Source organism: Melozone crissalis, unplaced genomic scaffold, assembly GCF_028551555.1.
Source record: "Melozone crissalis strain CALT ecotype California unplaced genomic scaffold, PUWL_Pcris_2 ptg000006l_1, whole genome shotgun sequence".
In the NCBI taxonomy this organism is placed as follows: domain Eukaryota; kingdom Metazoa; phylum Chordata; class Aves; order Passeriformes; family Passerellidae; genus Melozone; species Melozone crissalis.
In genome coordinates this window covers 34,009,812-34,022,094 of record NW_026535784.1, presented here as the reverse complement: position 1 = coordinate 34,022,094, position 12,283 = coordinate 34,009,812, and the positions used below count along the sequence as shown (strand labels likewise).

General features: G+C 42.0%; 1 protein-coding gene across 1 annotated transcript; it reads right to left on the bottom strand.

Annotated features, from left to right (window-relative positions):
• Window positions 1-854: 854 nt before the first annotated feature.
• On the bottom strand, window positions 855-10,397 carry NPY1R (neuropeptide Y receptor Y1). The gene is made up of 3 exons (XM_054295602.1): window positions 10,294-10,397; window positions 6,862-7,702; window positions 855-6,741 (listed from the first exon to the last, which is right to left on the bottom strand). The coding sequence occupies exons 2-3, from the start codon at window positions 7,558-7,560 to the stop codon at window positions 6,283-6,285; spliced, it is 1,158 nt and encodes a 385-aa protein (XP_054151577.1). The 5' UTR covers window positions 7,561-7,702; window positions 10,294-10,397; the 3' UTR covers window positions 855-6,282.
• Window positions 10,398-12,283: the final 1,886 nt, after the last annotated feature.

Genomic DNA, 12,283 nt, shown 5'->3' with positions numbered 1-12,283 from the left:
TTCAAGGGAAAGAAGTGAAGACTTTGCCATATATATCTTCCAGTGTAGTACAAATAATGAGAAGCTTATAGGCAAGTTAGAGGCTGTAAGGCTAAGTAAGGATACAAAGTGTGTTACCCAGTGTCTCCTCTTGCTGAATGTCTGTGGTGGCTGATCACCAAGAGAAAGTTTCCTCTAGATGTGTAAGCTAAGCTGACATTTAGATTGTTTGAATTAAAATTATAAAAACAGCTTTAAATGAAAAATAACAGTATGCAACAACTACATTATCAACTTCTCTATTGCCTGAAACATCTTCACGTTGCCAGTCACACGTCTACAAGCTTTGTATGGCCTCTCACCCATATGTTCAAGCACACATTGAATAGGATCTTCCAAGGACACATTTACACAGGCAGCTTTTATTACGTAACAACATAAACAGCATAATAAAAACTTGGGAGTGTTTCATAGCTTGGGAGAGGCTGGGGCAGGGGGAAGATTACAAAGGGAAAAACAGCAGCACAGCATCAGTGTGGATATGAGCCAAGAGAGACAAGGAGGGCTTTGTTGATCAGGTTACTCCTCCTGCCATAAACAAACCTTCTCCATCTTGTGCAGAAGAAGAAGCAAATGGATTCATGTGCAGTAGGTGGGTACAATGAAAAGCTGATATTTTTCAATTGTGCCAAAGACATTTAATTTCCTTTTTTTCAAAAAGCAACTTAGATTAATCCAAGCTAAAGAGTATATTGAAAATATATTTTCAAAGTCATTTATAAAGGTCCATATTCTTTTTCTGGAAGTGGGAGCAGAGAACCTGTTTGTCATATATGCTTCTTTGACCACCACTTGGCTCAAAAAACCACATTTACCTGCCAGTCTGTTGGCCTTCCAAAATAAATAAATATTTTATTCTCCCTTTATGTCTTTTTGTGCCTGACAGAAGGCATCAAGACTTCATCTAGATGTTCTGCTTTTTGTCTCTCTTCCAAACTCTATTTCCATGTATATCTGAAATGTTGCATAATTTGTAGCAATCCAGTTAACCATGCAGAGCATCTACTGTGCAGCACTTTCAAACATCTTTTCACCTGGGGCAAATTCTTGCAACTAAGCCTGACCTATGATAAATAATCAGATCATCAATTCAGCTGCTTGGAAAACACAAGACAGTGTGTGCTGGCAGTTTTGCTGCAATGAGCTGGATGTTCTATATGGACATACTTCCTACACAGGCTTTGTAAATTATACACTTCTAAATTTTGAGAAACTTGCCTATGAAACACTTGCCGGAAGATAATTTTAATGAAAGAAACTATTTAAAGCACTGTCCTGAATAGAACTGAATTTTATCGTATACTCAGGCGCTTTACAAAATCAGAGTACAAATTTCTACTTCCTCAGAAAGCAGCTAGCAAGGGGATGAAGCACAAAGTGAGAGCAGAAGCTCCTGGAAGGTGGAGGAAGGGAGGCAGCAGTCCCCAGGCCCAGGGCTGCCCTGGAAGATGGCAGTCCTGCCGCTTGGCAGCTGTTTGGACAGCTGAGGGAAACACAGTTTGGTAATGCATAGCACCAGAGTAGTGTAGGTGTGAGTGCTTTGGAGATAGGAAATAAAGCTGAAGTTAGTCCTTGTGAATGCACTCCCGAATATTTGAAATATCGACTTCAATCAGACCATTAACACTGTTTGTTATGCATGGGCAGAAATACTGAATAGAAGTGATTTCTGACCACAGGTTAATTAAAGTGTAAGAGCCAAAGCTGATCACATTTTTTTCATCTTGTATGTTGTACTCAAGCATTTGAAATTCTGCAAAACCTGTAGAGAAGAATTTTCTTTCACATCAACTTTAGTAATGACTCAGCTAATTAGTAATAACTCAGGGAAGCAGATACCACATATTAAAGAACACAAGAATGAAGAGGGCATGGTAGATCTTGGAGCTGTATATATCCTTCAACTGATAAATGACTGTCAACAAAATTTATCATTTGGTTATAATTACTATTCCTCTTCCCTTTCCACTCAACTGAATTAATTTAATCTGTTGCAGACAGAGATGTTATTTAAGCTCATGTTTCCTAATGTTTTGTATGCTTTAAAGAAGAGGAGATATAAAATCTCCTTATTGTCTTCATTCTCTATGCACTGCTTTGGTAAGTTCTTTGATACAAAGAAGTAGGAAGGAAAGCATTAAACTGAAGCATTATGAGGCCCAGAAAAAAGAAAAAGGAGAAGGATCCAGAAAAAAAACAAACAAGCAAACAACCAACTATATGTCATTCCCTTATTTCTGTAAGAAGCTAATATCCAAAAATCCTATTTTTAGGAAAGAGTGCAAGCTTCCAGCCAGCAATGCAGTATTATTTAGTAGTAACCATTTAGGCAAATGGTTAACTTTAAGTTCTCAGTTTCATTGATCTGAAAATATTACTCTGAGGTCAAAATGAGAATTTGATATGCAGGCCTGAATTGAAACATGTACTGATTTACAGTCTGAATATGAATCAGCATAAAATTTTCCCTTTAGGATCCATTAATAATAGCTGGTACTGTAGTGCAAGACCACAGAGTCAGAATATATGAGCCCTTAGCCATTCACACCTTCATCAGTGATGAGATGCAGTCAGCATCAGCTCAAGTCCCTCGGGGGTTCTGTCATGTTGATTTGTTTTCCTGGTTTAAATTTTTTCTCTTTATGTGGTCATAATGACAGGGTAGATTATATACATATAGATTTTTAACTTTCTGGTTCTCTCTTAGCCTACCAAAGGCAGGTTTTATTGTCAATTAATCACTTCTTTTATTATCCTTTTTTAATGTTGATGTGAAAGTTGTGAATTACTGTACATAGTAACAATGACACAACCATTTTTTGGGAAAAAAGCAAAATGGGAACACAGACATATTTATTATCATGGTATACAAATGTGCTGGTTTGTTTAGATTATGCAGAAATGTTTGTGGTCGATCAAAGTGACGTTTAAGGTGCTAAAATAACTGACAAATGAAGCAAATACTGCTGCTTATTAAATAGTTACATTTGTCATTTAAGGCTGGAAATTTGATATGAAATATATGACACATAAATAATAAGATACATTATAGATCACTCACTGTTCTGTTTTTCTGTCAGTAAAACTTTGCTACAAGTCTGAAAGAATAAAAGGGATCTTCAGGCTTTTGAGACAGGAATCAACATGTGCTGAAGTGTGGGACGTTTGACAAAACAACGAGGAGAAGAAATAAATATCAATCCAGAATGATTGAAAAATTATAGTGAAACACGAAACCTGTCACATTCTCCTGTAAAGAAATTCAGCATATAGAGGAGAAGCCATGCTGGAGCTCTGAAAATGAAAAAGAGGATCAGTATTGTAGCTGGCTGTTGGCAGGGGAAAGCTTTGGAGAACCCCAGCATCAAGTCATGAAACCAAAGACAAAAATACTGCTCTCAGTAGCTCTGAGCTACACCCTGCAGATGTTAGGTCAGCACCTCAGAGAGGTACTTTCATCTCTGTCCTCATAACAAATTCTTCAGAAGAGCCATGATTTTGCCTCTGAAATTCTCCAAATGCATTTTCCTGCAGAACAGTCCTTACACTGTGTTCATTTCCACTGTCATTACAGGCAGTGTGCCCTGTGCTATTTGTGTGACAAAGCACTAACCTGTGTGTTCAGCAGAGGCTCAGAAAGGCTTCTTGCGGGGAAGTCAGGAAACATGAGATGCCTGATTCCAGGACAGTGGTGCACAGGGAAAATGACTCCTGAGCTCAGCAAGGATGAGCAGGAAGAATGCTCCCATTTACAGTTCACCCTGTTGATCAGGTGCTGGGGCAAAAAACACCTGACATGCATTCTCAGGAGATGGTATGGCACACTGCCAGATGGGCTGCATGATTTAAGGCTGTACCTCAAGCAGGACAAATGTTGACATAGGAAGAATTAGGTTGCTATCCCATTGGAGACCTCCAAATCTTAGGACACACACACCTGGTTCAAAGCAGGTGAAGCAGAGAGCACCAGCAGGCTCTTCTAAAGTTCCTCTACACCTACTCTGTATAAGCACCTAATTCAGCTTGGTCAAAAATTTGCAGCAAAGTAACTGGAAAGTTTCTCAACTGAGTGAATTTTCTTTTTGCACTACATTGAAGGAAAGGGCTTAAAAAAAAAAAAAAAAGGGAGGAAAAAAGCCATAAAATTCACAGGGACTTTTTGTGATGGAAAAAACGCACTGTGACAATCTTAATAAAAAAACCCCATGGCTGTTTTTGTACATTGTATCTCATTGTGAAAATACACACCCTTTGAAATATGAAAATTGTTGCAACATGAGAGAGAAATAATTTCGGGAAACCCCTGTCAAGTTATTAACAACACATTCCATGGAGAAGCACAAAAAAAAAAAAAGGAAATCTCATAAAATACAAAAGGCCAAAGCTCTGAAAGAACCTTCTGTCTTATAATTAATTTTCTACATTCTGCCTCTGTTCTCAAGCACAGAAAACTCCTTCTAAATTAAATTATCTTCCAGTAGACAAATACATGGAATTATAATGCACAAGAACACATTGCTACTTTAATATTCTACACTATTTATAAGACAGCACAAGGCACAATGTTTCACTTTTAAATACTGGCAACCCAAATAATTTTTATTTCTTAGGCATTTATCTATGTCAAATCTGGAACATATGAAATTCACCATAACATCCTGAGATATTTTTGCTTAGAAATATATCACATCAGATTTCCATTTCTGTTGCATTTACATTTATATCCATTTTAAAGACCCTCTTGTCTGCCAGAATGATTTAAATTGACCTTGCTGAAGGAAAGTAGGGTCTATATTGTATTTTTAAAAGCCAATTATTCAAAAAGACATTGATAACATAGCAAAGTACACTGTATGACACAGAACCTCAGCTGGCTGATATTGTTGAAATTTCATTTACAGCAGTCCAGTTATATGGTTTCCCTCAACTGGGATCTAGCCACGAATATTTTGTTTAATTAGAGGATATATATTTTAAGCAGTAACAGAGGTCTATTGCGTATATTTGGCAAATGTTTCCACACTCCAACCAACTGTGAGTTTGGAAGCTAAACATACCAATTATACCCAACCTATATTCATACCCTTCTTTTAAATTTTGCAGGTCTTGATTAAACCATCCTTTGCCTTTGGAGATTGTCCAGGTTTATGCAATTGCACCTGAACACAAAGTATTATGAGGCTGCAAATAAATTATAGAGATCAACACTAATTACTATGAAAATATTCAGGTGGCTCAATCTTACTTTTTTAATAGCAGACCTGAATTTCTCTGTCACCTGTGAGGATGGAATTGCACCTTGCCCAGACAGCAAGCAGTGCTATCTCCCTCTAGATTCTGGACATAGGTCTCAAGGAGAATTTACATGGTTCATAGGCTCGGAACAGATGGTGCATTTCATCCCAGAAACAGTAACTCCCTCTCACTGATGCCAGATAAAAATGGGGTTTGGATTTTTTAAATTAAAAAGCCTGCATTATTAAAACCAGCTGTAATCATTTGGGACTGAAGCCCCATTTATGTTTTCATTTGCTGTGCTGAAGCATCAGTTATCCCATTGTGCTCTGTGGAATTACTGTAGGGTTTTATTCTTGTAAATGAGAGCAGAATTTCTTTCTTAATCCTGTCTTTGAAACTAAGTGATTACAGCCCAAATTGCCTCTTTGAATGAGACAACTGTATGCCCCATTTAAACATACTCTATAGGTTTCACACTATTCTTTTTTTGCAAACCTACACTGATTTTACAGGATTTTAATGTTGATCAAAGATGCACTTAAAAAAAAAAAAAAGTCCTCTTCAAATCAGAATTTCCTAATTTTATTCTTTGGTGGATATTGTCTGTAATGACAGTGCCCCTGTGGTTCATATTGTTTCTAATGGTCTTAAATGGACACTCCTCAAAACTACTTCTTTGAAAAAAAATCAATAAGTAAACCTTTGTGCTGAAGCACAGAACTGTACAAAGAAAACAGAACAAAAACAGCTGATGAAAACCATAGGTAGTAGCAGGTCTGACTATGTCTTAAAATAAAATTCAGATATAACTTTTGTGAACATTAAAGCTGTAAAAGGGGCAAAATTCACAGCGCATAATTTCAAAGTGACAACAATCAAAGTTCCTTGGAAAAGAAAGAAAAACGTTACTCTTTTTGTTCTTGTTATGTAATTGTGCTTGTCCTTGGACACACTTCACCTGCAATCACACTTCTTGCAGTTTGGTGTAGAATTTCTATTACTTCTTCATATTTTTTCATCGTCATCACTATTTATTTTTTTAAATGTGATGGGGCTTGCCTGCCTTAAAGAGGTTTTTGAAACATCAGTGTGCATGGTGGACATGGCTATAGTCTCATAGTCTTCCTCACGGGAGTGAAAGTGACACAAATGAAAAAAAAACTGCAGGTCCCTTTGGAAGTTCTTATTGAGAAACCCGTAAAAGATGGGATTCACACAGGTGGAGATCATGGCAGTGAGGTGGCAAATCAGGAACAACAGGTTGTGGCTGCAGGTAGCAACAGGCAGAATTTCATGATTCCAATCAAACACGATATTGAAGATGGTGAGAGGCAGCCAGCAAACTGCAAATGCGACCACTATTGATATCAGCATGATGTTGATCCTTTTGGTTTCAGAGGATCTGTACTTACTGTCTCTCATCTTGTCCATCATGTTGTTCCTTTTTTTTAACCGTATGTATATCTGCAGGAAATTCAACAAAGAGAAACACATGGGGTAAATGAACCTACCACTGTCATCTTTGCAAGAATAAACAAACATCAGGTAGAATGAAGTACATATTGCAAGAGCATTCTATCTTACCTTCAGGTAGCAAATAAATATAAAACAAAGTGGTCCAAAGTACTGAATCACCAAAAGCGTTGTGGTATAGGAAAGCCTGGCAGTGTCCCAGGGGAACAGGTCCAAGCACACATATTTGTCCTTATATTCATCAAATGTTACATTTCTGAAGGGCTCATCTGTCAATACGTGGTAGATCAGGAAAGGCAAGGAGGAAGCTGTGGCTAAAATCCATATGGCAGCAATCCCCATGTAGGCATGTCTGTTGTTGGGCCTCCAGCCGCGGGGATTGATGATCAGCTGATGGCGCTCAATGGCAATGAGGACTAAAGAAAAGACCGAGACGGTGATGGAGGCACATTGCACAAAAGGGTTCAGCTTGCACATGGCCTCCCCAAAAATCCAGTGGTCCATTAAAGTGTACACGAAGGTAAAGGGAAGACACATGATGGTCACTAGGAGATCAGAAAACGACAGGTTGACAATGAGGATGTTGGTAACATTGCGCATCTCCTTTTGCTTTAAAATGATGACAATCAAGGCCAGATTCCCAGAGACCCCCAGAATTATCACCGTCCCATAAGCCAAGGCCAAAGTGAAGACCATGGCCAAAGGCACATGGCAATCTTCGTCATCAAACTGCAAGATCTGCGAGTTCATCTCCGAAAAATTCAGGTGACCGGAAATATTTCCCAGTGGGGCGAGAACCGAGGTATTCATGTTCTTTCCAACTCGCCGCCGACCTTCGCCGCCGCCGCGTTCATCCAGAGCGCTCCGAGCTCAGGACGCGCCCGCCGGCCCCGCAGCGGAGCCCGGGCCGAGCCCGCTCCTCAGTCTCAGCGCCGCATCTCCCTCGCCGCACCTGGGGACAAGGGAAGCAGCGGGGCCTGTCACGGCCGGGCACAGCGCCTGCCCCTGGCGGAGAGCGGCGCTCCCCTGTCCCGCGGCAGCGGAGCCGCCCGCGCCCGCCGCTCCCCGCCGGGCTCCCGCCGCTCCGCTCCCGCCGCTCCGCTCCCGCCGCTCCGCTCCCTCGTTTCGCTCCCGCCGCTCCGCGGGGCCGCGCAGAGGCAGCGGGCAGGACCCAGGCGCAGGACGGCAGCGGGGACACGCGTCCTGCCCGGCCCGTTCCCGCCGGCACAAGTCGCACGGAATAGCGAGCCGGGAAGCGATTTCAGCCTTCCCACCAGCGCAGCCTCCACTTTATGTTTTACATCTCCTTTCCACAAGTTTGATCTGCAAAGGTCTGCTTTCTTAAACTGCTCTAAATGAAATTATATCCAGGCGTCACATGAGGAGGAGGGGAAAGCCCATCTGACTAATGTGACGGGTGGGAAAATGACTCAATTGCTGCTTTTTTTTTTTTTCCGAAACACATATACTTGATGTTGAGCGGCCAAGTGACCTCAGCAGCGCTGGCACTGAGTCAAAGGTAAATCAGGAATTCTGAACATCTTAATCTTAGCTAGCAGGGCTGTGCAGCAAAGAAAGAAGAATACAGGACAAAAGACAAAACTCGGCAAATTTTAAATACCCCAGAAAATTTCTTTAGCCATGCAAGGGAAATAGGCATGCTTAAATAACCACTCCCTTGCAAGGCCTTGGCTTTTAAAAATTCGAAAATCAAGCATATGTGTTCAGAAGGCAAATAAAAAGTAAAATCAAATTAGTTGATATGCAATTAAAAATCAATTAATTGATAACCTGACACACCTTTACTTCAACTTGCCATTAGTGCCACTGAATCTGGGCATCATTAGTGGCTCTGCATTCCACACTGAGTCTGGAACTTTCTCTCTGCCCACTCCTGTGAGCTAAATTTATTGCTCGCTTAACCTTATGGTAATGGAAGTAATGCCACTTAAAATTCACACAAGTGGGTTTCAAATGTGACTTCATATGGCATTTATCAGAAAAGCTGTAAAAACATTGCCCACTAAAACGTACTTCAATAGAAGTTACCCTGAATAGGTGAGCTTTTGTTCTTAAATGATACTCGATATAAATCTCTGTGCTATGTAAATCTCTGGAGAAGAATTGTCTTTGTCTCTTACTGGTGGCAGACACCCTTTTAGCAGCCTCACGCTGGGCGCCAGAGCTGGGGCAGTGTGTGAGGGCTGGGCTTGCAGCTGCAGCTCCTCCCGAGGGTCAGCCAAAGGGTGATATAGCCAATGCCATGCCTGTCACTGCTGTCAGGAGCTAGCCCCTGCTGGCTCTTCTGGCTCTTTCAGTCAGCACAAGGCTACATGAAACTGTGACAGGCAGTGGAGCTCGCCTCTAAGAGGCATTTTACTGTGAGAGTTAACAGCAGTGATTTCAGACAAAAGGCTTCTCTGTCTGTGTGATTACTCTGATTTTCAAGCTATCTAGGTATGCACCTGAGTATTACCTCTCAGACCTTCTGCTAACTTAATTTATCAGATCTCCTAGTCCAACAAATCTGTTTTAAGGTCTAGTAAAGAAATTTCTACCCCAAGATTCCTTGAAGCATCACTTCTGTCACAGCCAGAAGTGCTTTACCCAAATGTAAAGTGTGTGGCTGATGCGGAGAGCCGGGGCTCCTCAATTCCCACAGTGTAACTTTATCAGAGTCTGAAAATCAACACCTGGATTTAATCATGAACCCCACCACCACTTGTGTGGCACAAGGTGGGCACTCCAGCCCTGTGACTTGATAGAATGATGGCAAGAGCAGGCAAGGAGCTGTGTCCTGCAAGGAGGGAACCGGGCAGGTTCCTTCACCAGCCGGGACCAAACTGCCCCCAGCGATAAGGTGTCTTGGTTTTTCTACTCCCATAGCCAAGCTGTGCTCTTGCTTATTTATTAAATATCAAACTCAAAACCAGAACATGCTACTGCTCCTTCTCCCCTCATTTTTCCCTTAGCAGAGATGCAACCTCTCTGATGTGTGCAGGAGTGTATCCAGCAGCAAGTCCACCACTGCCAAGTGAAGGGGAGTCCCCATCATTCCTGTCCTTCTGCGAAATGGACCAGACAACAGAGAGACATAAAGTTCAATCTCCTAGACAGCTGCACTGCTCCTTGTCTCCTAAGTCAGGAAGGAGATCCCTCCCCACTCTGAGTGATGTCTTGGCATAGGGAAAACCCATAGCCCTTCAAACCCCTCTGGGTGATTGCACAGTCACACACAAGCATACCCTCCTGACTCTCCATGAGAGATTTTGGGCAAAAGTTTAGCACCAGCAGACAAAAAGGGTGAAATAACGTGCTGTGAGGTGAATGGAAATGTACAGTTAAACTATCGGAGCTGTTCAAAAGCAAGAGCAAAATGCTGTCAGCCCAAGCTGAAGGTTCACCCAGCTGCTCAGAAGTTCTACCTGGAACCTAATCCTCCCTTGGATTTTGTCACTTGCACCTAAGACAGCAAGCAAACACCAGCCTCACTGGCACACAAGCACCCAGAGTCATGGAAAAGCAACCATAGTGGAAACTCACCTTGCAATTGCTCTGCCCGTCTTTGGTCTGCTCGGGGGGCTGGCCCAGGAGGCTGGATGGAGAAGGAGCTGGGAAAGGAGAAGGATCCTTTGGTATTTCTCCAGTCAGATCCTAAAGATTGGTGAGGAAGGCTGGAGACTCCCCCTTAAAGCTGAACTCCACCTTACCCCAGTATCACATGATGGTGCCCTACGGAGTAGATCCTGAAAACAACATTGCAAGCGCATCACCTTTAAACTGCACATCTGGGGGTGGGTTGCCTAGTAATTCCGAAAGAAATGCAATTAAATATTGAAACAAAAGAGGGGGGCTGGGGGCAGAGCGCTGGGAAAAGCTCAGGAAGGGAGACAGTTTCAAATCGGTCTGCCTGTTTCATTTTGTCTGCAAGTTATTGCCATCTTGTGGCCAAACTAAAGATGGAAATAGAAACTACTATTAGAAGTCCTGTTAGAAAAGGACACGAGGAAGAGATTTTCAGCATAAGGAGCAAGTTGCAAAGTTTGGGTTTGGCTTTTTAAACTAGTACAGCTAGCTTCTGCTCTTCATTTATCATGAATAGCGATGACTGGACCAATAAGCAATATCAAGTTCCTGAAACATCTTGCTGTCTTGCTCAGAAAAAGCACTGCCCTGATCCTCTTCAATGGGCATAAAAGACACAGTAAATTGGGAAGTCTGTGAGAAGTTACCCAGACAAATGTAAGAAACACTTTGAAAATGCCTTGACAAAAGCTGCAGATTGTAATAGGAGTTTGTATTTATTGGAAAACAGAAGTTCCCTAATTTTCCAAGGTCCCAGATTGAATTTTCCTGTGTAAGGAGTTGCATGCTCTCACATTCTTACCCATAGGCATGCATCTATTATATGACAACACTGTTGTGGAATAAATAACTCTCAACTTAGAAACCAGCCTAATTATAGCTAAAAAAATTAGTTGCACAGAATCAATGATTGTGACATTTTTTTTGTAGAAGAAGCCACATGGGAAGATTTCAGAACCCAGCATAAGGCTGATGTTTGCACTGTATTTACAGTCACTCGGCTCCACTGCATTGTAATTGCAGACCTCGATGTAAGAAAGACAACTGCAGGCACGCTGCAAGGCTGCTGTAAGCCAGTAGCTGTGGCGCTGCTGACATGTTAAGAGCAGCAGCCAGAAGGAAAGTGCAGGCTGTATACAATGCCTCTCAAGAACTCCAGTCCTATGTAGGTCATTAGCACGTGTGCCTTTGAGCACAGCAAAAGTGGGTACGCTCAGGCAGGGATCCGAGCTGAAGGTCTCATAAAAAGCACATTTCTGTCTGAAGCAGTGACACTCTTGGACATGTACAGCTGAGACTTCACATTGCTTTGGATGTGGAATGATATCCACATTGTCCTATAAAGATATTTTTAAGGGCAATAGATGTATTGCTAGGCAGAGTAAAATCTTTGTTGGTTTTTTTTTTGGGTTTTTTTTTTTTTAATGCCAGAATGTTCCCACTACTTCCTTGTAATGTTCTTACCCATATGGTCAAGACGACTATTTAAAAATTCAAGTAAGCATTCTGTGATACAAAATTGTTGTACTCATCAGTTCAGAATAAGAGACCTGAGTTTACGTGGCAAACTGGGGAGCTGCAGGGGTGGCTTTTGTAAGAAGAGTACACTCGCATTGACCAGAACCATTTTCATCTGACTCCAAAATGCACCCACAGCTGGCCAGAGCAGAGATTCCTCCCCCCACAGCCTGTGGTGGGAACCACGGTGACAAAAGCTGCTCCCTGGCAGCTCATGCAAGACCATGGCAGGAGCAGATACCCATGCTGTGGTCCACAGAGAACAGTCTGTTCCTGAAGGACTGAAACCCATGGGAAGGACCTGTGCTGGAGCAGGGGAACACCATGAGGAGGGAGGAGCATCAGAGAAAAAGGGTGATGAACTGACCAGAACTCTCATTCCCTGTCCCCCTGTGCCACTCAGAGGGGTGGGAATGTAGAGCAGGTGGGA

What these genes read in the sequence shown, in the direction of transcription:
- NPY1R (XM_054295602.1), bottom strand. Translation starts at nt 7,560, where the DNA reads ATGAATACCTCGGTTCTCGCCCCACTGGGAAATATTTCCGGTCACCTG. An exon ending in TATTTATTTGCTACCTGAAG is followed by an intron (nt 6,742 to 6,861) that starts GTAAGATAGAAT and finishes AATTTCCTGCAG; the next exon opens with ATATACATACGGTTAAAAAA.